Source organism: Dendrobates tinctorius, unplaced genomic scaffold (assembly GCF_039654945.1).
Source record: "Dendrobates tinctorius isolate UK_male_01 unplaced genomic scaffold, ASM3965494v1 ptg000452l, whole genome shotgun sequence".
NCBI classification, from domain to species: Eukaryota; Metazoa; Chordata; class Amphibia; order Anura; family Dendrobatidae; genus Dendrobates; species Dendrobates tinctorius.
This window is the reverse complement of record NW_027362114.1, coordinates 456,570-481,481: the sequence shown is the minus strand read 5'-3', so window position 1 is coordinate 481,481 and position 24,912 is coordinate 456,570. Positions and strand designations below refer to the sequence as shown.

The following is a 24,912-nucleotide window of genomic DNA, read 5'->3' as shown; positions in this document are numbered from 1 at the left end:
CGAGGTGTACGGAGCGGAGCCGTATGTGTACGAGGTGTACGGAGCGGAGCAGTATATGTACGAGGTGTACGGAGCGGAGCCGTGTGTGTACGAGGTGTACGGAGCGGAGCCGTATGTGTACGAGGTGTACGGAGCGGAGCCGCGTGTGTACGAGGTGTACGGAGCGGAGCCGCGTATGTACGAGGTGTACGGAGCGGGGGCGCGTGTGTACGAGGTGTACGGAGCGGAGCCGTGTGTGTACGAGGTGTACGGAGCGGAGCCGCGTGTGAGTACGAGGTGTACGGAGCGGAGCCGTGTGTGTACGAGGTGTACGGAGCGGAGCCGCATGTGAGTACGAGGTGTACGGAGCGGAGCCGTGTGTGTACGAGGTGTACGGAGCGGAGCCGTGTGTGTACGAGGTGTACGGAGCGGAGCCGCGTGTGTACGAGGTGTACGGAGCGGGGGCGTGTGTGTACGAGGTGTACGGAGCGGAGCCGTGTGTGTACGAGGTGTACGGAGCGGAGCCGCGTGTGAGTACGAGGTGTACGGAGCGGAGCCGTGTGTGTACGAGGTGTACGGAGCGGAGCCGTGTGTGTACGAGGTGTACGGAGCGGAGCCGTGTGTGTACGGAGCGGAGGCGCATTTGTGTGGACCTTTCTGTGTACTCTGTATACCCCCATCTTCAGTCACAGACCCCTCTGTGTATTCTGTATACCCACATCTTCAGTCACAGACCCCTCTGTGTACTCTGTATACCCCCAGCTTCGGTCGCAGACCCCTCAGTGTGTAGCACTCGCAGGCACGCGGGATGCAGTCACGAGGCGTGAGACGGCTTGGACTTTAAGATGTAACTTTTATATGTGAAGATGCCTATAGGGGCTATCTAGAGCAACCAAACTAGCTAACAGTAATTATCCTCGCAGGGATCAACACAAGAATACACTGATAATGCGAACATGACTAATCTGGCAAAGACCGGTGACTATAGGGCCACGGAATTGCCGACTACGGGTCCTTGACTACAAGGTGTCACTTATCCTCTCTGTCGTCCGGAAGAGCGATGGTCGATGATGCTTCGGCGTTTCAGCCGCTGGGCCCAGCCGACGAAGATCTGGCATAGACTTCGGGCATTCCTACGCCCAGGCCCTGGAAGGGTTCTCCGGCATTATGCCCCCCGGCGGAGGCAGTATGGCGTTGTCTGGGGGCCGGAAAGCGGAGGCAAGAGCCTCGAGATGGGAACGTGCAGTGGCTGCCTCAAGTGACTGCAGGCCGGTTGCAGCTGCGGGCCGTAGTGAGGCAGCGGCTGCCACGGGCGACAGCGGACAGGCCGCAGCCACGGGCTGGAGTGAAGCGGCGTCGGCCGCGTGCGGCAGCGGACAGGCCGCGGACAGCAGCGGGTAGGCCGCAGCTGCTGGCTGGAGTGAAGTGGTGACGGCCGCAGGCTGCAGCGGACAGGCCGCAGCTGCGGGCTGGCGGTCGGTGTTCCTCGGCTGGACGGCTCGGTGCCACCTCCTTTCTGTGCACAGTGAGTCCTACTTCTGTCTCGCCTGTCGCTGCTCTTCTCTCTGGTCTCTGGTATAGACTCTCGCTCTGGCTCTCTGGCACCCTCTAGCTTCCTCGCGTCTCTTCCCCTGCTGCATCAACTGACTCCTGCTGGCGTCCTCAGCCCCTTTTATAGTAACTCCTCCCCCAACCTTTCTAGAAGTCTCTGCGGTCCGTCTCCTAATTGTGTCCCCCTGAAACAGACTCCCTAGGAACCTTGGTGACGGCCCTCTTGGTTCTGGCCCGGACACACAGCGGGGACTCTTCCTCCTACAAGTGTACGCTGTATACACCCGTATACCCCAATCTTCGGGTGCAGACCCCTGTGTACGCTGTATACACCTGTATTCCCCCAGCTTCGGTCGCAGACCCCTCAGTGTGCTCCGTATACCCCCAGCTTCGGTCGCAGACCCCTATGTACACTGTATACACCCATACACCCCCAGCTTCAGTCGCAGACCCCTGTGGTGTATACTGTATACACCCCTATACCCCCAGCTTCAGTCTCAGACCCCTGTGTGTATGCTGTATACACCCGTATACACACAGCTTCGGTCACAGACCCCTCTGTGTACACTGTATACACCCGTATACCCCCAGCTTCAGTTGCAAACCCCTCTGTGTACTCTGTATACACCCGTATACCCCCAGCTTCGGTCGCAGACCCCTCTGTGTTCGCTGTATGGACCCGTATGCCCACAGCTTCCGTCTCAGACCCCGGTGTGTATGCTGTATACACCCATATACCCCCAGCTTCTGTCACAGACCCCTCTGTGTACACTGTATACACCCGTATACCCCCAGCTTCGGTCGCAGACCCCTCTGTATGCACCCGTATACCCCCAGCTTCGGTCGCAGACCCCTCAGTGTACGCTGTATACACCCGTATACCCCCATCTTCGGGCACAGACCCCTGTGTATGCTGTATACACCTGTATTCCCCCAGCTTGGGTTGCAGACCCCTCAGTGTACGCTGTATACACCCGTATACCCCCATCTTCGGGCACAGACCCCTGTGTATGCTGTATACACCCGTATACCCCCAGCTTCGGTCACAAATTCCTCTGTGTACGCTGTATACACCCAGCTTCGGTCGCAGACCCCTGTGTACACCCGTATACCCCCAGCTTCTATCACAGACCCCGCGTCTCTCACACTGTATACACTCATATACCCCCAGCTTCAGTCTCAGACCCCTGTGTGTATGCTGTATGCACCCGTATACCACCAGCTTTGATCACAGATCCCTCTCTGTATGCTGTATACACCCGTATACCCACAGCTTCGATCACAGAGCCCTCTATGTACTCTGTATACATCCATATACCCCCAGCTTCGGTGGCAGACCCCTGTGTACACTGTATACACCCGTATACCCCCAGCTTCGGTCACAGACCGTGCATCTCTCACTCTGTATACACCCATATACCCCCAGCTTTGGTCTCAGACCCGTTTGTATGCTTTATACACCAATATACCCCACGCTTAGGTCACAGACCCCTCTGTGTATGCTGTATACACCCATATTCCACCAGCTTCGGTCGCAGACCCCTCTGTGTACTCTGTATACACCCGTGTACCCCCAACTTTGGTCGCAGACCACTCTGTGTATGCTGTATACACCCGTATACCCCCAGCTTTGGTCGCAGAACCCTGTGTACACTGTATACACCCAAGTTCGGTCGCAGACCCCTGTGTACACTGTATACACCTGTATACCCCCAGCTTTGGTCACAGACCCCCCTGTGTACGCTGTATACACCCGTATACCCCCAGCTTCGGTCATAGACCCCTCTGTGTAAGATGTATGCACCCGTATATCTCCAGCTTCGGTAGCAGACCCCTGTGTACACTGTATACACCCGTATACCCCCAGGTTCGGTCACAGACCCCTGTATGCTGTATACACCCATATACCCCCAGCTTCGGTCACAGAGTAATTACTAAAGGACTGTGTGAGAAAGGGATTTATTCTACAAGAAACATAGGGGCCACAAATGAGAGAATCCGGGCCTCGTGGCTGGATACTCCGGGCCCCCAGCGTGTTAGGACCAGACGGGGTCTTTGTCCCTGGAGCTTCTCTACTCGGGATAATGAGACTCTGATCTTGGTCATCCGTATGGATAATGGAAATGGAATTACAAAGCTTCTCATATACTTTCCATGCTAAACACAGACGGCTCATGTATGGCACACGGACGGCACATGTACAGCACACAGACGGCACATGTACAGCACACAGACGGCACATGTACAGCACTCAGACGGCACATGTACAGCACACAGACGGCACATGTACAGCACACAGACGGCACATGTACAGCACACAGACGGCACATGTACAGCACACGGACCACACACGCCGGCTCATGTACAGCACATTGACGGCAAACGGACAGCACACGTACACAACATATGGATGGCACATGTACAGCACACGGGCGGCATATGTACGGCACACGGACGGCATGTTTACATGGACCCATAGACTTGTACTGGCTCTTTGTAACTCTCTGCTGCTGGGAAAATATGGACATGAGAGCAGCACCATAAGTCAAATAGGGGACACATGGCATCGTTGAAAAACATGACAGGTCGTGTTAAGGGGCCGTACAGTCACATAATAGAAAACAGCAGAATTGCTGTCTTTTTCTACATCCTACCTCACAAACAGCAGAATACAAAGATAATAAAAACAAGTCCTTCATGTCCCCCAAACTACTATGGTCATGGACAGGAAACCAGAAAGGTACCAGGATCATGGACAGGAAACTAGAAAGGTAATGTACCAGGGTCATGGACAGGAAACCAGAAAGGTAATGTACCAGGGTCATGGACAGGAAACCAGAAAGGTAACAGGGTCATGGACAGGAAACTAAAAAGGTAATATAGCAGGGTCATGGACAGGAAGCCAGAGAGGTAAGATACCAGGGTCATGGACAGGAAGCCAGAGAGGTAAGATACCAGGGTCATGGACATGAAACCAGAGAGGTAAGATACCAGGGTCATGGACAGGAAACCAGAAGGGAAATATACCAGGGCCATGGACAGGAAACCAGAGAGGTAAGATTCCAGGATCATGGACAGGAAACCAGAAAGGTAATATGCCAGGGTTATGGACAGGAAACCAGAGAGATAATATACCAGGGTCATGGACAGGAAACCAGAGAGGTAAGATAACAGGGTCATGGACAAGAAACAAGAGAGGTAAGATACCAGGATCATAGACAGGAAACCAGAGAGGTAAGATACCAGGGTCATGGACAAGAAATCAGAGAGGTAAGATACCAGGATCATGGACAGGAAACCAGGGAGGTAATATACCAGGGTCATGGACAGGAAACCAGAAAGGTAATATGCCAGGGTTATGGACAGGATACCAGAGAGATAATATACCAGGGTCATGAACAAGAAACCAGAGAGGTAATATACCAGGGTCATGGACAGAAAACCAGAGAGGAAATATACCAGGGTCATGGACAGAAAACCAGAGAGGTAAGATACCAGGATCATGGACAGGAAACCAGAGAGGTAAGATACCAGGATCATGGACAGGAAACCAGAAAGGTAAGGTAACAGGATCATGGACAGAAAACCAGAGAGGTAACATACCAGGGTTATGGACAGGAAACCAGAAAGGTAATATACCAGGGTCATGGACAGGAAACCTGAGAGGTAAGATACCAGGGTCATGGACAGGAAACCAGAGAGGTAATATACCAGGGTCATGGACAGGAAACCAGAAAGGTAAGGTAACAGGATCATGGACAGAAAACCAGAGAGGTAACATACCAGGGTTATGGACAGGAAACCAGAAAGGTAATATACCAGGGTCATGGACAGGAAACCTGAGAGGTAAGATACCAGGGTCATGGACAGGAAACCAGAGAGGTAATATACCAGGGTCATGGACAGGAAACCAGAGAGGTAATATACCAGGGTCATGGACAGGAAATCAGAGAGGTAATATACCAGGGTCATGGACAGGAAACCAGAAAGGTAAGATAATAGGATCATGGACAGGAAACCAGAAAGGTAAGATATCAGGGTCATGGACAGGAAACCAGAGAGGTAAGATGCCAGGGTCAAAATTATGAGGTCCAGAATAAATGTTTGAATAATTTCTTATCTACTGATGTGTATTTTTGTGGCTATTTAAATGTATAAATATTTATAACAATGTTAATTTTATGTAGATTTTATTCTAATTGTTAAAATTAAAATAATTATAAGCTCAATTTTCACAAACTGAATGCTGCATCACTTCAGAAAGTGAGGTGAACGGAGTTCAATATTTTGGGAATCCGTTCTGCTCACAAATAGCAGTATGGACCGGAGACCAGTAGCACAGTGTACTAGGGCCACAGAGAGAAACATGGGTTCTAGGACATATGGGCCCCGATGTCCTGTTAAAAAACTAAAAAGTAGGAATATCAAGGAATTTATGGAAAAAAGAAGAAAAGAGAAAATGCTGATGGGTAAGTTTTTCATATTAGGCTCAATATATACCTGGCTTGGTTTTAATAATGTGGAAATATAATTTTCCCACCTGGTTCAGGAATTGACAAGGAAGTTATCGATTGTAACCAGAACCTTTGAAATTTCGGGATATTACAGACCCACTTTTTAGTTTGACATGTTAAATCTACCGATCTCAAAGAACAACTGCCCATAATAATATATGTTATTCACCATAAATACTGGACGTGAATCACCATGTATCTTATCAATGGTATCTAGTGGAGCAGAAGCTATCCTCCAGGAACACAGACCGATATAGTATATCATTAATCTGCAGATAGCTTATCACTATAGTCGGATGGTAGATATATATCTAGATGGGAAAAGATGGCTGGGGGGGAAAGGGGGAGGATGGAAGTAAGATGGGGAATTGTGGCCGGGGAGAGAGAGCACAGTAGGTGGTCATCCGCGCTGATTCTACCGGCAAGAATCTTCTTATGGGAGACAAAGAGGGGGAACTACAATATATTTGATCATATATATTATATTTATACCTAATTTATAACCCACTTGCTGATTGTCTCTCTTAGGCCAGACACATCACACAATCACAGGGAGTGAGTGTGAGGACAAAATAGTATTGTGACCCGGTCACTGCTTCACATAGAGTCTTCATTGCTAGTGCACAAATCAAGAAGCAGGAGAACGTGGCGAACCCCACAATGTCCACATACCAAAGAGGCACACACAGACAAGACCGATCTATAGGGAGGATTACATTACCCAGATGCGCTCTTTTAAGCACGTTTCTCTTGTAATGCTTCCTCAGAAACGCGTTTCTACAAGAGAAACGCGGGTAATGTGCAGTTTGCCCCGTTCTGCTGCTTCTGGATTTATGCACCAGCAATGAAGACTCCATGTGAAGCCGTGACCGTGTCATGCCCATAATGCCACACATGCCCTATGGAATCGGCTTTATAACATTCATTGTTTGTACTATTTTTTGAATGTTTCCATGAGCACTGTCACTTTATGAGTCTACAATGTAATATTTATTCCTGTGTGGATTGTAAACCCGTTCTATATATTCTTTGTATCTGGGTTTATTGTGAATTGCTATTGACCATTCGGCGGAGACCTTACACCTGAGATATGTAATGATATAGGGTGATAAGCGATATAATTGTTATACTTCTTCCATATGGGCTTTCCACTTACAATTATATATATATGTAAAGGATTTTTCTAAACTATATTTTGGGGCAGATTTAGATACGTTTTATATACATACCTGATGATTTTTCTCTGCATAATCTCTTCTTTTTACATTTTTTATGTGTTTTGTTGAAATACAGATATATTTCATACTGACATGTTGTTTATGGGAGTAACGTTTGTAGGCTGTGTTGTTGACTTCTACTTCTGAATATATGGAGGACCTCATTTGGGCTTTTTATATATATGGTTAGACAAACAAACTACATATAGTGGTAAAAGGTGTATACATGATAACCTCACACTGCAGGGAAGACATGTATTCTAGAATACTAAAGAAAGTGATAACACAAAATGACAATATTTAGGAGTATTTCACCAAACGCCATTACAATCCATAAATCCCCATGTCCCTTTTATCTAATGTCATTACTCACATAACTCTTCACATATTGACTACTGTATTGTCCTCATCACAGACACTACTTACTACCATATGACACCATTACTTACTCTCACAATGCCCTGCAGCTACTCCTATTAACCCTTGTGTATGCCAACCATACCTGCTAATGGCTTTGGTGTCAGTTTATGTCTCCATTCTGGCTAGAGCTCCCATAAGGTCATCTCATTAGCTGCAAAGTTAGTTAGCGAAAGTTTTTCTAAGATGGCAGCTCAGTCTGACATGGCTGTTCAATATATTTAGTGTCATGATCCAGGACGGGGTTTCGCTTTGGCCCGTCCTGATCAGACAGGGGGTTAATTGTTTCTGCCTCTCTCTGGCAGAGGGCGGCTATTTAATGCTCACTGGACCTAGGTCCGGTGTCAGTTATACTCTTGCCCTCGGCTGAGTTAGTTGACCTTGTGCGTACGTGTGCCTTGTGCCTGATATCTTGCTTGTGTGGTTTTGATTCGGTTCTGTCCCTGTTACGAGTTCTGCCTGCCCCTCTTGTACTGCGATACCTCTCATGTATGACTCTCTGCTTGTGACCCGACTTCTCTCTGCTCGTTCCCTTGGTACAACGTCGCCCTCTTGTGTATGACCTTTGGCTTTGTCTGACCACCCGTCTGTTTGTCCCTCCTGTGCCTCATTTGCCCGTACTGTGTGTGACCTTCGTTTTGCCCGACTCTGAGTTGTTGTATGGTGTCTTCTCATATCTGAAAGCAGGACGCTAAGCCCCGCCCCCTTGCAGTCACAAGACCTTAGGTCCTGTGCCAGATTGCTAACTTCTGCGTCCTCAGGTCCTGTGCATTTTTACTTTCCGGCGCTGACTGGACCCTGACACCAATTGTTTGAAGCACGCATTGTCACATCTGCTGCCCTGCTCCACAGGTATCTTTTAGCACTGTTTCTGTACTCAGGACACGCGCACTGGCTCAGTGAGCAAGTGTAGTGCGGTGTTTCTGACATTATAACTGACCGTTACCATTTTTTTTCTCTGCTCCCCTTCTCCTGTGTATGTGATGGATCCTATGCACGCTCTTTCTGAGCAGGTGAGGCACCTGACTCAGATGTCTAAGAAACTCCTTGGAGAACGAGTCCTGGCTCAGTCTCAGCAGCTGATCGCTGACACTGTGCAGGGGGTATTCTCATCGGGGGCTCGGGATGTGACATTAGTTTCCCCTGAGTCTCCGGTTAAGTTACCAGATACCTTTTCTAGAGCTAAAAAGAAATTCAGAGTTTTCAAGGAGGGCTGTAAGCTTTTATTTTTCATTGAGACCACACTCTTCTGGGTATGAAGGTCAGAGAGTGGGGGTCATTATGTCTCTGTTAAGGGGAGCCCCCCAAGCTTGGGCTTTCTCCCTTTCGACCACAGCCCCTGAGCATATGAATGTGGATGCATTTTTTGAGGCCCTGGGGCATATTTATGATGAACCTGATCAGATGTGTATGGCTGAGGACATGGTGATGAGTGTGTGCCAGGGGAAGCACTCAGCCGAGGGCAGGAGTATAACTGACACCGGACCTAGGTCCAGTGAGCATTAAATAGCCGCCCTCTGCCAGAGAGAGGCGGAAGAATTAACCCCAAGTCTGATCAGGACGGGCCAAAGCGAAACCCCGTCCTGGATCATGACATTTAGTACTGACCATTCTCGTACAATGAGAGTTTTAATTTTAACATAGCCAAACATGAGGAATGACAAGGGGTTGTCCTAGTAATGGTCAACATCTTTAAGAAGATACAATTTTGAGTTAAAATATTTCCAACATTTTGAACATGAAAAAAGCTTCTCCCTGTATGACTTCCCTGATGTTTATTAAGAGTTGATTTCGGTAGAAAACATTTCCCACATTAAGAACATGATTAAGGTTTCTCCCCTGTGTGAGTTTTTTGGTGACTAAGAAGAGATGATTTCTTCACAAAACATTTCCCACATTCTGAACAGGAAAAAGGCTTCTCCCCTGTGTGAGTTCTTTGGTGCTTAAACAAATTTGATTTCAGGTTAAAACATTTCCCACATTCTGAACAGGAAAAAGGCTTCTCCCCTGTGTGAGTTCTTTGGTGCTTAAACAAATTTGATTTCAGGTTAAAACATTTCCCACATTCTGAACAGGAAAAAGGCTTCTCCCCTGTGTGAGTTGTTTGGTGCTTAACCAAATCTGATTTCCACTTAAAACATTTCCCACATTCTGAACAGGAAAAAGGCTTCTCCCTTGTGTGAGTTCTATGGTGATGATTAACCAAATCTGATTTCCAGTTAAAACATTTCCCACATTCTGAACAGCAAAAAGGCTTCTCCCCTGTGTGAGTTCTCTGGTGCTTAACCAAATCTGATTTCTTTGCAAAACATTTCTCACATTCTGAACAGGAAAAAGGCGTCTCCACAGTGTGAGTTCTTTGGTGTTTAAACAAATCTGATTTCCAGTTAAAACATTTCCCACATTCTGAACAGCAAAAAGGCTTCTCCCCTGTGTGAGTTCGCTGATGTGTAACAAGAGTTGATTTCTCGGTAAAACATTTCACACATTCTGAACAAGAAAAAGGCTTCTCCCCTGTGTGAGTTCTTTGGTGCTTAACCAAATCTGATTTTTGGATAAAACATTTCCAACATTCTGAACAGGAAAAACGCTTCTCACCTGTGTGAGTTCTTTTGTGCCTAACCAAATCTGATTTCTGGATAAAACATTTCCAACATTCTGAACAGGAAAAAGGCTTCTCCCCCGTGTGAGTTCTATGGTGATTAACAAGCAGTGATTTACGTCCAAAACATTTCCCACATTCTGAACATGAAAAAGGCTTCTCCCCTGTGTGAGTTCTTTGGTGCCTAACCAAATTTGATTTCTCGCTAAAACACTTCCCACATTCTGAACAGGAAATTCTATTCTCTGTTATGTGAATTTTTTCATGTTTAAGAAAAGTCTTTTCAAGAAAACTATTTCCATATTCTGAATCTGAAAATGGCTCCTTTCCTTTAGAATCAATTAATTTTTTAATGCTTATATTGTGACCTTGATTTTCCTTAGTAGTTGGTAATGAGCCAAAAGATGGGACCTGTATTAATGTATCAGATGACAGATCTTTGCTATGAAGGGATGATGGTATATCTGGAGTAATGGCATTAACTTCAATTGTATCCTGTGAGATCTCAAGATCATCAGATTTAAAAATTGAAGATGTCAGCGTTCCCTCTGATCTCCTGGTACAGTCATCTGCTAAAAATAAAACCAATTAATAATTTTGAATAAAATATCCTCAAATTTTATACTTTTGAACATTTCTACTTAAGCTGTCCATAAAAAATACAAGCTTTTTAAAAATATTAAATTATTCACCAAGACAATGAGAGTTCACAGTCTAATCGAAAGCCTCATAGCATGAATCAGTGCATCATGGGGTTCAATGGTTTGTTCATTCTGCTTCCCAAACATGGAATAAAAAGCCACCAAACAATGTTATATAGGTGAAAATTATACCAATAAAACTTCTACTCATCTCACGGAAACACAAGACACCACTAAGGTCCATCATCTGTCAGAGGAAAACCAAAAGGTTTCCACAATATTTGTGGCTCAAAAGCTCTTGAAAAGCAACATGGCTTCCATAAACCAATCCAGCAATATCCGCTCTCCCAAAGTCAAATATCCACTCTCTTCTGAGCCTTGTAGTGCGCCCAAACCATATTTAGCATCCATATATTGGGCATTACTATAGTGAGAAGAACCCACTTAATTTACGGTGTGTGTTTCCTGGAGCACAATCTGGGCATTATGTGTTGGATAATAAAATGGCAAATGTGCAATTTTCATGTTGCAACATCCAGTGCGAGCTAATTTCCGTAAAGTGTCACTACTCCCATAGAATAATTCACTGAGGGTTATAATTTCCATAATGGAGTCACTTTATGGGGATTTCTACTGCTTTAGTTTCCTGTAACTTTGTTATATTAGGGCATCAGCAGATGGTGTGTCCCCTCTCCACTGGAATCTGCTCCTGCGATGTTTGAATCCGTCACCAAGCAGCGCCTTATTTATTGTGCAGGCGTTGCTGGTAATAGAAGAGACGTTGAAACCAGAAGCTCTGGGTGGCGCTGGCTCTGTCCAGCCACTAAGATTAGGGTGCCTGAGACCAGTAGTTTCATCCAGCCTGGCAGTATGGGTTTATGTGCTGTCCAGCAATCTGGTAGCAATCTGCTACCTGCTTAAGCCAATTAGAAAGCACCAAACCCTACTAAAGCTTGAAGCCTATTCCTGGAATCTGCCAGATACAGCCTTGTTCTCCTCTGGTTCAGTCCTCTGTGCTCAGCTGGTGTATTTGTTTCCTGGTGTAATCCCAGCCCGCTTACTGACTACACTTGTGTCTTCTGATTTTGTACTTTCTCTGCCCTCCTGGTTATGGCCAGCTACCTGACTATTCTTCTTGCCATCTCACCCCACAGAATAGCAGGTAACACCATGGCCCAAGCCTAGGGGTCTCTGTGTAAGTCCAGATCCATGAAGAGGGGTTAAAGGATGATGAGCAAGGCAATCACTGGGATCTGGAAAATAGAGTAGATAGAGCCAAGCCTTCTCGTGGTGGCCATCTTTTCATCTGCCAGGTGATCACTAACAGTGCTCCCAATACAATGTGTCTGCAAACTATTCCATCAAGGTCTGTGTATGAATAGCTAAATGGCGCTCCTTCCTTTCTTACCCCTACCATGTGCCCAGAAAGTAGTGTACAACCATATATAGGGGATTGTTGGATTCAAGAGACATTGGAGAATAATTTGTAAGGTCCATTTGTTTCCTATTATCCTGGTGAACACTCTCTGGGTAATTATAGTTTGGGGCTCGGTGGCTCTTGGCAATCTAAACTATCGTAAGGGCCAATATTTTCCATCAGATGAGTTTCAAGAAGAAAGATTAGACATTCATAGAGAACGTTTTATAATAGTGCAGAGCTGATGTGTCTTAAATTTAGATCTCAGGCATCTGGCAGAGGTAATGGAGACCTTATTTTAAAGGCTACCAGGTAGTTGCAGACTCACATAAGTGAGGCAGGCCGATCCCACCATCATCAAACTACCATACAAAATGAACCTGTACCAAAAGAACTAGAATAAAAAAACATGTTACCGTATTTTTTGGATTATAAGACGCTCCGGATTATTAGACGCAAGCTAAATTTTGAGGAGAAAAATATGAAAATTATTTTTTAATAACATGGTGGCGCTTCTCATAATCCATGCGTCTTATTGCTGTGGTGAAGTGGGGTCCCAGTGTCGCTGCTGGAGGAGGCAGGAGTGGGGTGATGCTGCAGGCCACAGGGTGGGATGAGGGGGTGTCCAATGTGCAGTGCGCCGCTGCGAGTGTTTGGTGCTGCTGAAGTGCCTGGCGCTGCTGCCCGGGGTGTCTGCCACTGTGGGGGGCTCTGTCAACATTTCAAAAAAGGCCAGAGCCCCCCGGATGTCCTGTGCGTAGACTCCGTGAACATGGCCGCTGGGGGGCGGCGCATGCGCAGATGGAGATCTCGGTATCAAGATCTCTGGAGATGAGATTTCAGCCCTGAAATTAGATCTCAGGATTCTAGGAAGCCAACAGCATCATTACCCTCCGCTTTCTCTTACAGACCTATCATAATGTTTTTCTACAAGTGAGTTTCTATCTTGTCAGCACATTCTACGTACGCTGTCATTTGGCTTTATAGTTTACAGATCTGGGCAGGTAACGGTCAACGTCTTCTAATACCAAGTGGATCCTCCACGCTGTAAGTTCTATAGAAAAGGGCTTTCAATGCCCAAAGTCATTTGAACAGTTTTGGGTGGAGGAGAATGTTGTGATCTAGAGGCAAAATGGTGATCATGGTATTACGGCCGGACTACACCACCGATAAAGCAGCCACAGCCGGTGACTGAGAGGAATCTGTGACTTCTCTGCATTCAGTGGTTACTACTCACCTGGGTAGTCATATGTGGGAATCTCCTCTTTACACCGCTCATCACCCCTTACATATGTCTCTGTAGTATTAATATGGGTCAGATCTTCACCCTGAAACAAATATTGTAAAAGTCACAGACAGATGGAGAAGTCCCATCTATGATCAGCTCTAATCCTGCCAACTCCACCGTTCTCATTATACAAGTTGTTGGAATATGTTTAGTGCAACAACTCCATTCCTGTCTATGAGTGTTTAGTTGCTAGTTTTGTATGCTGTTTATAAAGTTTTAAAAAAAAAACCTCCCAGAGGCTCACACAGGGAGAGCATGTGACTGTATTTCCTGTTTTCCTGCTGTGTCTGTGTATGAGAGAAGCAGCCTGCTGTAGATGCTGCAGATAGAGACACTCAAATGATTTATTCCTGATCTATTAAGCTTATCATATATTGCTCCTGATTAGGGATGAGCGAGTAGTGAAATACTCGGACTCGCTGTACTCGTTACGAGTAGCTCCTAATACTCGAGTACTTGTAACGAGTAGCGAGTCAAATATAACTCTATGGGAAATGCGAGTAATGGGCGGTGTGTGTGTGATGGGCTGGGACTGTGCAGGGACTGTGCAGGCTGTGCTGAATATTGCGAGGCGAGTAGTGAAATTTACTCGCCAGGATTTGAGTACCGCATTACTCGCCGAGTACTGAATCCTAACGAGTATACTCGCTCATCCCTATTCCTGATTGTTCCTGAATAAGCAAGTTCTGTTGTCACACGCTTGAAGAGAATCGTGAGTAATCCACTGCCAACACAAGTTCTGTGATGTATTAAGAGAAGTATAGAGTCTACATCACGTCAAATAATTATTCTCGTCTTCTCCTTCTTGGTCAGATCTCTTCTGGAACACTGTGTCCAGTTCTGGGCACCACATTTAAAAAAAACATTGAAAGTGGGAGCAAGTTCAAAGAAGAGTATGATGAGATAAAACAAGACTGAGCACAAGACCTTCACAGCCGTCTACACATCATAGGGGAGATCTCCTGACACCTTCTCTCCATCTACCTGATGATCCTGAGGAGCACTGGGATCTTCTTGGTTACAGTCCTGTGGAAGAAGAGGACGGGGACATCTCTCTGGTGTTGTCCTCTTACTGGATAGATCTGGAGGAAACACATACAGGGACTGAATTCATTCTCTACATACAGATAATTATAGGCCATGTGTATTTAGTCCTGTCTATTACCTGGTGATATGAGGGGCTGGGGAACCTCCATTATGACGTCCTTGTACAGATCTCTGTGTCCTTCTAAATACTCCCACTCCTCCATGGAGAAATAGACAGCGACATCCTGACACCTTATAGGAACCTGACACATACAATGATACCGTCATCCCCCGATCCCTTCATAGTGTTACTGTATAATGTCCCAGCATTCCCAGCAGTGTCACCTCTCCAGTCAGCAGCTCAATCATCTTGTAGAGGAGTTCTAGGATCTTCTGGTTATTGATGTCCTCATGGATCAGGGGGTGAGGTGGAGGCCCCGTGATTGGGCTCAGGGGTCTTCCCCATCCCTCAGACACAGGGTCCTGACAGCGATCACTAGAGGTCTTCACCACTGTGTAATCCTGGTTATGGAGAGACACAGTAATAAATCTCACTACAGACATTCCCAGAGTCCTCACCTCTCCAGTTCTGTCCATCTGTTATTCCCATAGATAAGAATGATGTAATGTGACGTCCTCAGAATCTCTCACCTCTCCAGTGAGACGGAAGAGGATCTCTAGGGTGAGGTGTAATATCATCTCCGCCATCTTGTCTCTGTCCATATCCATCCTTGATGGGTAAATCAGGAAAATTCTCTTCTATAGAAGATCTTCACTGAGAGGATCCGATATTGTAGAGACCTGAATGAGAAGAAGATGATCCGATGTAACACCATAAGAATCCTGTGTAATAATACAATTACTGGAGATAATAAGGGAAACATATGAGGAGATTTATTATCTTACAGGGTTTAGTTTTCTTCCCTGACATCTACTAATAAAACCTATATATTTAGGCCACAGACAACAAGCAGTTTCCTCCTCGGAGTCGGCAGCTGAACACGTTCCTCATAGACTCATCTTCCATAACGCTAATTCTCGTCTCATTACCGACACTGGAATCGGCATTAGCAATACTGCAGGAGATATTCATTACACACGACATGAGAAATAACTCCTTCATGATGAGGACGACATCTTCATCTTCTACTGCGGCTCTAGAGACAGATTTGGCCAGAGTCGGTCACTGCCTCCATCCCCACCGGCCGTCTATATGAAGGTTTCCCGTCTTCCCCGCACTGGAATCTTCTCTCACGTTAGATCTCAGCTCTGAGTCACACACAGAAGTTTGAGGCTTTTAGAAAAGATTTTTAGTTTCCACAATCAACGCGGACAGAAATGATCTGATCCCAAAGTCTCCATGTACAGTGATTTATGGGGTTTATTTCTGGCCTTAGGCTTTCCTATATTACAAGAAAAATTCCAGAAAAAGCCGATATTAAAATGTTTCTAAAGAAAATTGGCTCCAACAATTCTTGGAAGAAGAAAAAACATGGAAAAAGCTGAAGGCACATTTTATAATTTTTTATCAACAAATGTTTAACCCTTTTGAGCCCCAGAACATAGATGTACACCGCAGGGACGGCACAGGAGCGGCTTCAACAAAAACCCTGACAGTTTAACCACTTGCTGCTGTGAAAAGCAAACATGACATCTAAGAAGCTGTGACAGAGTTTGGCTGAATGCCCCCCGCCTCCAAGTCCTCGATAGTATGGGGCGGCCTAGTTACTACGATACTTACATGCCTAATAATGGGGTCTGGGCTGCAATGTATGAAGGTCTATTAGGCCGGGCCAGAGGCAGCGTCCAATAAGTTACCTTATAACGCCCCCATACACATTAGACTAAAGTTCCATGAAAGCACTGATTTCGGGGGGTTTGGCCGACCATATAATGTATTTGGGGGCCTCCTGACAGATGATGTCAGGGTAGAGAAGGATCCGGCATCCTGAATTTCAGAGGATAATCCGTCTGTTCTTCCTGTAGATAATCCTCCTCTAGAGGAGTCTGGAGGCGACTCTCTCATACAGACCACAGGAAAGCTGGAATATTTGTGTATATGGGGGAGTCGGGAGAGATCGCCGTCTGCCAAATGACCGTTCAGCCAACTCTGATCTCATGTGTATGGGGCCGTTAGTATTACACTGACAGGCAGTGATGATACACGGCACTACAGTAGTACAGGGCATCACCGGAGCCATCAGAGGCTTGTATGTTGTATGATCGCACTGAACAGAGGGGTTTAAAAAAGGTTTAAAGTGGAAAAAAAAAATCACAGTTTCATCAACAAGAAATATCCGTCACTATATGGAAAGCAGAGTCACTGCACAATGTTAGTTACATCACGTCCATAACTACTTTATTATACTCTATTATCCTGTACACAGTGGAGTAGATAGAAATCACAGATCCCACAGCAATAGCTGGAATTGGACCCTTCAATGTAAAGAAAAAAAATCTCTCTATCTATATACACTGTTCAAAAAAATAAAGGGAACACTTAAACAACAGAATATAACTCCAAGTAAATCAAACTTCTGTGAAATCAAACTGTCCACTTAGGAAGCAACACTGACTGACAATCAATTTCACATGCTGCTGTGCAAATGGAATAGACAACAGATGGAAATTATTGGTAATTATCAAGACACCCTCAATAAAGGAGTGGTTCTGCAGGTGGGGACCACAGACCACATCTCAGCACCAATGGTTTCTGGCTGATGTTTTGGTCACTTTTGAATGTTGGTTGTGCTTTCACACTCGTGGTAACATGAGACGGACTCTACAACCCACACAAGTGGCTCAGGTAGTGCAGCTCATCCAGGATGGCACATCAATGCGAGCTGTGGCAAGAAGGTTTACTGTGTCTGTCAGCGTAGTGTCCAGAGGCTGGAGGTGCTACCAGGAGACAGGCCAGTACACCAGGAGATGTGGAGGGGGCCGTATGAGGGCAACAACCCAGCAGCAGGACCGCTACCTCCAACTTTGTGCAAGGAGGAACAGGAGGAGCACTGCCAGAGCCCTGCAAAATGATCTTCAGCAGGCCACAAATGTTCATGTGTCTGCACAAATGGTTAGAAACTGACTCCATGAGGACGGTCTGAGGGCCCGACGTCCACAGATGGGGGTTGTGCTCACAGCCCAACACCGTACAGGACGCTAGGCATTTGCCACAGAACACCAGGATTGGCAAATTCACCACTGGCGCCCTGTGCTCTTCACAGATGGAAGCAGATTCACATTGAGCACATGTGACAGACGTGACAGAGTCTGGAGACGCCGTGGAGAGCGATCTGCTGCCTGCAACATCCTTCAGCATGACCGGTTTGGCAGCGGTCAGTAATGGTGTGGGGTGGCATTTCTTTGGAGGCCACACGATGTTGGGCTGAGAGCACAACCCCCATGGAGACACAATTGTGCCTTTACCTGGAGATAAATTCCCAGTGGGGGCAATTTCCAAAATGCAATAACTTAAGTGGGGAATTCAGCTCTTTTCACACTTAAGGGATCTGTATATGGAGTCTACAAACTACGGAGGGGAAAATAAGGATTTGTTACGCTGACAATTTTGGGGCTAAAGTCACATTTTTGTGAGGAAAAAAAGTAAAATTGTCATTTTTTCCTTCCACATTGCTTAAATTCCTGTCACACTATCCGAATTCAGATATTGTCCTGTCAGAAAGGAGAATACAGGGAGCGAAAGGGTTAATAGGACTCACAGGAGGAACCGGCCCAGAAAGCAGAAGATCCAGGAGTGTCTGCCACATATATGACTGCTCTGTGCCCACCGGACCTGTGATGAGGTCACAGGAGGGGAGGAGTCAGGGGTCACATGATCAGGGGCCTCAGTGTGTGCAGGACTCAGTGTGCTGGAGCGCTCCCGATAATCAGCTGCGTGTGTCGCGCTGTGTGATAGTCACAGCACCTGCATGGAGGGCGACACATGCAGCTGATTATCGGGAGCGCTCCAGGGATCTGGGGTCCCGATGCAGCTATTCGGTAAGTGATATTAGCCAATAACAACTTCTCCGACGATATTCGCTCATCTCTAGTAATAACAGCTCAAAGAAATTCACCGAACTTTTCATTAAGTTTAATAGTGAGACCCTATTAAATATTGAGCACCAGCGGGACGAAGCATTGACAGCGGCATGTAAAAGTGTGGGCGCCCCGGGTCAAAATGACCGTTATTGTGAGCAGTAGTAAGATGAAGATGAAATGATCTCTAAAAGGCCGAACCTCTAAGATGACACATGGCCTTTGTATTTTAGGCAAAAGTAATAATAAAAAAAAAATATATATATAGACTTTTTACAATTTCATAATTGCAAAAAGGAAAAAGGGGCGATGCAAACCTTTGGGCACCCTTAGAGATTTGTGTACTGAGATAATTTTGATCAAGATTTCACAACTTAATTAGCTTGTTAAGGCCCCGACTCACTAAGCGATCTCGGTAGCGAGATTGCTGCTGAGTCACAACTTTTGTGACGTAACAGCGATCTCACCAGCGAGATTGCTGTGTGTGACAGCGATCAGCGAGCGGCCCCCCTGCCGGTATCGCTGATCGCTGCAAGAAATCTCTGGACATTTCTTTGGTCGCTGGTCTCCCGCTGGCCAGCACGCATCGCTGCGTGTGACAGGCGGGAGACCAGCGATCAGGTGTAAAAAATAATAAAAAAAATAAAAAATATAGTTATTCTCACCTTCCGATGTCCCGTTCAGCCATCCTGCCTCTCTCCACGCTCCGGTCCCAGTGATCCTTTGCATGAATGACCGCGAGACTTTGTTATCCCGCGAGACCGTGACATCTCGCGGTCATTCACGCAAAGGATCACTGGGACCGGAGCGTGGAGAGAGGCAGGATGGCTGAACGCGACGTCGGAAGGTGAGAATATATTTTTTATTTTGATTCTATTTTTTACAGGGATGGCCAGCGATCACATAGCAACTTACTAGCGATCCTGACACCTTGATATCGGTGTCGGGATCGCTGGTAAGTCGCTTAGTGAGACGGGGCCTTTAGGGTTATGGTGACCAGGAGCTACAGTCTGAGGAAAGGGCTAAAAAGCCTTCACTAGACCCCTGTACAGCTGTATAATGAGGCCCAGGCTTTATAGTGAAGGGACAGGAGTGAGGGCCTGTTCCCAGGAGCTACAGTCTGAGGAAAGGGCTAAAAAGCCTTCACTAGACCCCTGTACAGCTGTATAATGAGGCCCAGGCTTTATAGTGAAGGGACAGGAGTGAGGGCCTGTTCCCAGGAGCTACAGTCTGAGGAAAGGGCTAAAAAGCCTTCACTAGACCCCTGTACAGCTGTATAATGAGGCCCAGGCTTTATAGTGAAGGGACAGGAGTGAGGGCCTGTTCCCAGGAGCTACAGTCTGAGGAAAGGGCTAAAAAGCCTTCACTAGACCCCTGTACAGCTGTATAATGAGGCCCAGGCTTTATAGTGAAGGGACAGGAGTGAGGGCCTGTTCCCAGGAGCTACAGTCTGAGGAAAGGGCTAAAAAGCCTTCACTAGACCCCTGTACAGCTGTATAATGAGGCCCAGGCTTTATAGTGAAGGGACAGGAGTGAGGGCCTGATCCCAGGAGCTACAGTCTGAGGAAAGGGCTAAAAAGCCTTCACTAGACCCCTGTACAGCTGTATAATGAGGCCCAGGCTTTATAGTGAAGGGACAGGAGTGAGGGCCTGTTCCCAGGAGCTACAGTCTGAGGAAAGGGCTAAAAAGCCTTCACTAGACCTCTGTACAGCTGTATAATGAGGCCCAGGCTTTATAGTGAAGGGACAGGAGTGAGGGCCTGTTCCCAGGAGCTACAGTCTGAGGAAAGTGCTAAAAAGCCTTCACTAGACCCCTGTACAGCTGTATAATGAGGCCCAGGCTTTATAGTGAAGGGACAGGAGTGAGGGCCTGTTCCCAGGAGCTACAGTCTGAGGAAAGGGCTAAAAAGCCTTCACTAGACCCCTGTACAGCTGTATAATGAGGCCCAGGCGTTATAGTGAAGGGACAGGAGTCAGGGCCTGTTCCCATGAGCTACAGTCTGAGGAAAGGGCTAAAAAGCCTTCACTAGACCCCTGTACAGCTGTATAATGAGGCCCAGGCTTTATAGTGAAGGGACAGGAGTGAGGGCCTGTTCCCAGGAGCTACAGTCTGAGGAAAGGGCTAAAAAGCCTTCACTAGACCCCTGTACAGCTGTATAATGAGGCCCAGGCTTTATAGTGAAGGGACAGGAGTGAGGGCCTGATCCCAGGAGCTACAGACTGAGGAAAGGGCTAAAAAGCCTTCACTAGACCCCTGTACAGCTGTATAATGAGGCCCAGGCTTTATAGTGAAGGGACAGGAGTGAGGGCCTGTGTCCAGGAGCTACAGTCTGAGGAAAGGGCTAAAAAGCCTTCACTAGACCCCTGTACAGCTGTATAATGAGGCCCAGGCTTTATAGTGAAGGGACAGGAGTGAGGGCCTGATCCCAGGAGCTACAGACTGAGGAAAGGGCTAAAAAGCCTTCACTAGACCCCTGTACAGCTGTATAATGAGGCCCAGGCTTTATAGTGAAGGGACAGGAGTGAGGGCCTGTGCCCAGGAGCTACAGTCTGAGGAAAGGGCTAAAAAGCCTTCACTAGACCCCTGTACAGCTGTATAATGAGGCCCAGGCTTTATAGTGAAGGGACAGGAGTGAGGGCCTGTGTCCAGGAGCTACAGTCTGAGGAAAGGGCTAAAAAGCCTTCACTAGACCCCTGTACAGCTGTATAATGAGGCCCAGGCTTTATAGTGAAGGGACAGGAGGGAGAAAAGTGGGGAAAGGAGCCAGAAGAGCCGGACTGCCCATCACTAACCTGCAGAGCCGCACTCCACATATATGGCTGCTCTGTGCACAGGACCTGTGATGAGGTCACAGGAGGGGTGGAGTCATGGGTCACATGATCAGGGGCCTCAGAGTGTGCAGGACTCTGCTGTGCTGGTTGTCATGGTGCCGGATGAGGGGAAGTTTGTGTGGGGTCAGGAGGGGTTTACAGGGTGGATGTAGCAGAGCCGTGTGTGTACGAGGTGTACGGAGCGGAGCCGCGTGTGTACGAGGTGTACGGAGCGGAGCCGCGTGTGTACGAGGTGTACGGAGCGGAGCCGCGTGTGTACGAGGTGTACGGAGCGGAGCCGCGTGTGTGCGAGGTGTACGGAGCGGAGCCGTGTGTGTGCGAGGTGTGTGGAGCCCTGTGTGTACGAGGTGTGCGGAGCGGAGCGGAGCCGTGTGTGTACGAGGTGTACGGAGCAGAGCCGTGTGTGTACGAGGTGTGCGGAGCGGAGCCGTGTGTACGAGGTGTACGGAGCGGAGCCGAGTGTGTACGAGGTGTGCGGAGCGGAGCCCTGTGTGTACGAGGTGTACGGAGCGGAGCCGCGTGTGTACGAGGTGTACGGAGCGGAGCCGCGTGTGTGCGAGGTGTACGGAGCGGAGCCGCGTGTGTGCGAGGTGTACGGAGCAGAGCCGCGTGTGTGCGAGGTGTACGGAGCGGAGCCGCGTGTGTGCGAGGTGTGCGGAGCGGAGCCGCGTGTGTGCGAGGTGTACGAAGCGGAGCCGCGTGTGTGCGAGGTGTACGAAGCGGAGCCGCGTGTGTGCGAGGTGTACGGAGCGGAGCCGTGTGTGTGCGAGGTGTACGGAGCGGAGCCGCGTGTGTGCGAGGTGTACGAAGCGGAGCCCTGTGTGTACGAGGTGTACGGAGCGGAGCCGTGTGTGTGCGAGGTGTACGGAGCGGAGCCGTGTGTGTACGAGGTGTACGGAGCGGAGCCGCGTGTGTACGAGGTGTACGGAGCGGAGCCGCGTGTGTACGAGGTGTACGGAGCGGAGCCGCGTGTGTGCGAGGTGTACGGAGCGGAGCCGTGTGTGTGCGAGGTGTGTGGAGCCCTGTGTGTACGAGGTGTGCGGAGCGGAGCGGAGCCGTGTGTGTACGAGGTGTACGGAGCAGAGCCGTGTGTGTACGAGGTGTGCGGAGCGGAGCCGTGTGTGTACGAGGTGTACGGAGCGGAGCCGAGTGTGTACGAGGTGTGCGGAGCGGAGCCCTGTGTGTACGAGGTGTACGGAGCGGAGCCGCGTGTGTACGAGGTGTACGGAGCGGAGCCGCGTGTGTGCGAGGTGTACGGAGCGGAGCCGCGTGTGTGCGAGGTGTACGGAGCAGAGCCGCGTGTGTGCGAGGTGTACGGAGCGGAGCCGCGTGTGTGCGAGGTGTGCGGAGCGGAGCCGCGTGTGTGCGAGGTGTACGAAGCGGAGCCGCGTGTGTGCGAGGTGTACGAAGCGGAGCCGCGTGTGTGCGAGGTGTACGGAGCGGAGCCGCGTGTGTGCGAGGTGTACGGAGCGGAGCCGCGTGTGTGCGAGGTGTACGGAGCGGAGCCGCGTGTGTGCGAGGTGTACGGAGCGGAGCCGCGTGTGTGCGAGGTGTGCGGAGCGGAGCCGCGTGTGTGCGAGGTGTGCGGAGCGGAGCCGTGTGTGTACGAGGTGTGCGGAGCGGAGCCGTGTGTGTACGAGGTGTACGGAGCAGAGCGGTGTGTGTACGAGGTGTACGGAGCGGAGCCGTGTGTGTACGAGGTGTGCGGAGCGGAGCCCTGTGTGTACGAGGTGTACGGAGCGGAGCCGTGTGTGTACGAGGTGTGCGGAGCGGAGCCCTGTGTGTACGAGGTGTACGGAGCGGAGCCGTGTGTGTGCGAGGTGTGCGGAGCCCTGTGTGTACGAGGTGTGCGGAGCGGAGCCCTGTGTGTAAGAGGTGTGCGGAGCGGAGCCGTGTGTGTACGAGGTGTACGGAGCAGAGCCGTGTGTGTACGAGGTGTACGGAGCGGAGCCGTGTGTCTACGAGGTGTACGGAGCGGAGCCGTGTGTGTACAAGGTGTACGGAGCGGAGCCGCGTGTGTGCGAGGTGTAAGGAGCGGAGCCGCGTGTGTGCGAGGTGTACGGAGCGGAGCCGCGTGTGTGCGAGGTGTGCGGAGCGGAGCCGCGTGTGTGCGAGGTGTGCGGAGCGGAGCCGCGTGTGTGCGAGGTGTGCGGAGCCCTGTGTGTGCGAGGTGTGCGGAGCCCTGTGTGTACGAGGTGTGCGGAGCGGAGCCCTGTGTGTAAGAGGTGTGCGGAGCGGAGCCGTGTGTGTACAAGGTGTACGGAGCGGAGCCGTGTGTGTACGAGGTGTACGGAGCGGAGCCGTGTGTGTACGAGGTGTGCGGAGCGGAGCCCTGTGTGTAAGAGGTGTGCGGAGCGGAGCCCTGTGTGTAAGAGGTGTGCGGAGCGGAGCCCTGTGTGTACGAGGTGTACGGAGCAGAGCCGCGTGTGTACGAGGTGTACGGCGCGGAGCCGCGTGTGTACGAGGTGTATGGAGCGGAGCCCTGTGTGTACGAGGTGTACGGAGCGGAGCCGTGTGTGTACGAGGTGTGCGGAGCGGAGCCCTGTGTGTACGAGGTGTACGGAGCGGAGCCGTGTGTGTACGAGGTGTACGGAGCGGAGCCGTGTGTGTACGAGGTGTACGGAGCGGAGCCGCGTGTGTACGAGGTGTACGGCGCAGAGCCGCGTGTGTACGAGATGTACGGAGCGGTGCCGCGTGTGTACGAGGTGTACGGAGCGGAGCCGCGTGTGTGCGAGGTGTACGGAGCGGAGCCGCGCGTGTGCGAGGTGTGCGGAGCCCTGTGTGTACGAGGTGTGCGGAGCGGAGCCCTGTGTGTAAGAGGTGTGCGGAGCGGAGCCGTGTGTGTACGAGGTGTACGGAGCAGAGCCGTGTGTGTACGAGGTGTACGGAGCGGAGCCGTGTGTGTACGAGGTGTGCGGAGCGGAGCCCTGTGTGTACGAGGTGTACGGAGCAGAGCCGCGTGTGTACGAGGTGTACGGAGCGGAGCCCTGTGTGTACGAGGTGTACGGAGCGGAGCCGTGTGTGTACGAGGTGTGCGGAGCGGAGCCCTGTGTGTACGAGGTGTACGGAGCGGATCCGTGTGTGTGCGAGGTGTGCGGAGCCCTGTGTGTACGAGGTGTGCGGAGCGGAGCCCTGTGTGTAAGAGGTGTGCGGAGCGGAGCCGAGTGTGTACGAGGTGTACGGAGCAGAGCCGTGTGTGTACGAGGTGTACGGAGCGGAGCCGTGTGTCTACGAGGTGTACGGAGCGGAGCCGTGTGTGTACAAGGTGTACGGAGCGGAGCCGCGTGTGTGCGAGGTGTAAGGAGCGGAGCCGCTTGTGTGCGAGGTGTGCGGAGCGGAGCCGCGTGTGTGCGAGGTGTGCGGAGCGGAGCCGCGTGTGTGCGAGGTGTG

The 24,912-nt window shown here is 49.4% G+C and overlaps 1 protein-coding gene across 2 annotated transcripts; it reads right to left on the bottom strand.

Annotated features, from left to right (window-relative positions):
- Positions 1–9,438: 9,438 nt before the first annotated feature.
- On the bottom strand, positions 9,439–15,453 carry LOC141077457 (uncharacterized). Of its 2 annotated transcripts, none has more exons than XM_073564404.1 (6): positions 15,304–15,453; positions 14,998–15,174; positions 14,792–14,915; positions 14,611–14,708; positions 13,576–13,666; positions 9,439–10,852 (listed from the first exon to the last, which is right to left on the bottom strand). In XM_073564404.1, the coding sequence occupies exons 1-6, from the start codon at positions 15,379–15,381 to the stop codon at positions 9,504–9,506; spliced, it is 1,917 nt and encodes a 638-aa protein (XP_073420505.1). In that variant the 5' UTR covers positions 15,382–15,453; the 3' UTR covers positions 9,439–9,503. The 2 variants fall into 2 exon arrangements, with proteins under 2 accessions (XP_073420505.1, XP_073420506.1); XM_073564405.1 differs by having other exon boundaries at positions 9,439–10,849.
- Between the last annotated feature and the right edge of the window lie 9,459 nt (positions 15,454–24,912).

Coding starts and splice junctions, on each gene's coding strand:
- LOC141077457 (XM_073564404.1), bottom strand. CDS start 15,381: ATGGATATGGACAGAGACAAGATGGCGGAGATGATATTACACCTCACC. Junction 15,175..15,303: donor TCTTCCGTCTCACTGGAGAG/GTGAGAGATTCT, acceptor CTCCATAACCAG/GATTACACAGTGGTGAAGAC. Junction 13,667..14,610: donor GTGCTCCTCAGGATCATCAG/GTAGATGGAGAG, acceptor TATTTGTTTCAG/GGTGAAGATCTGACCCATAT.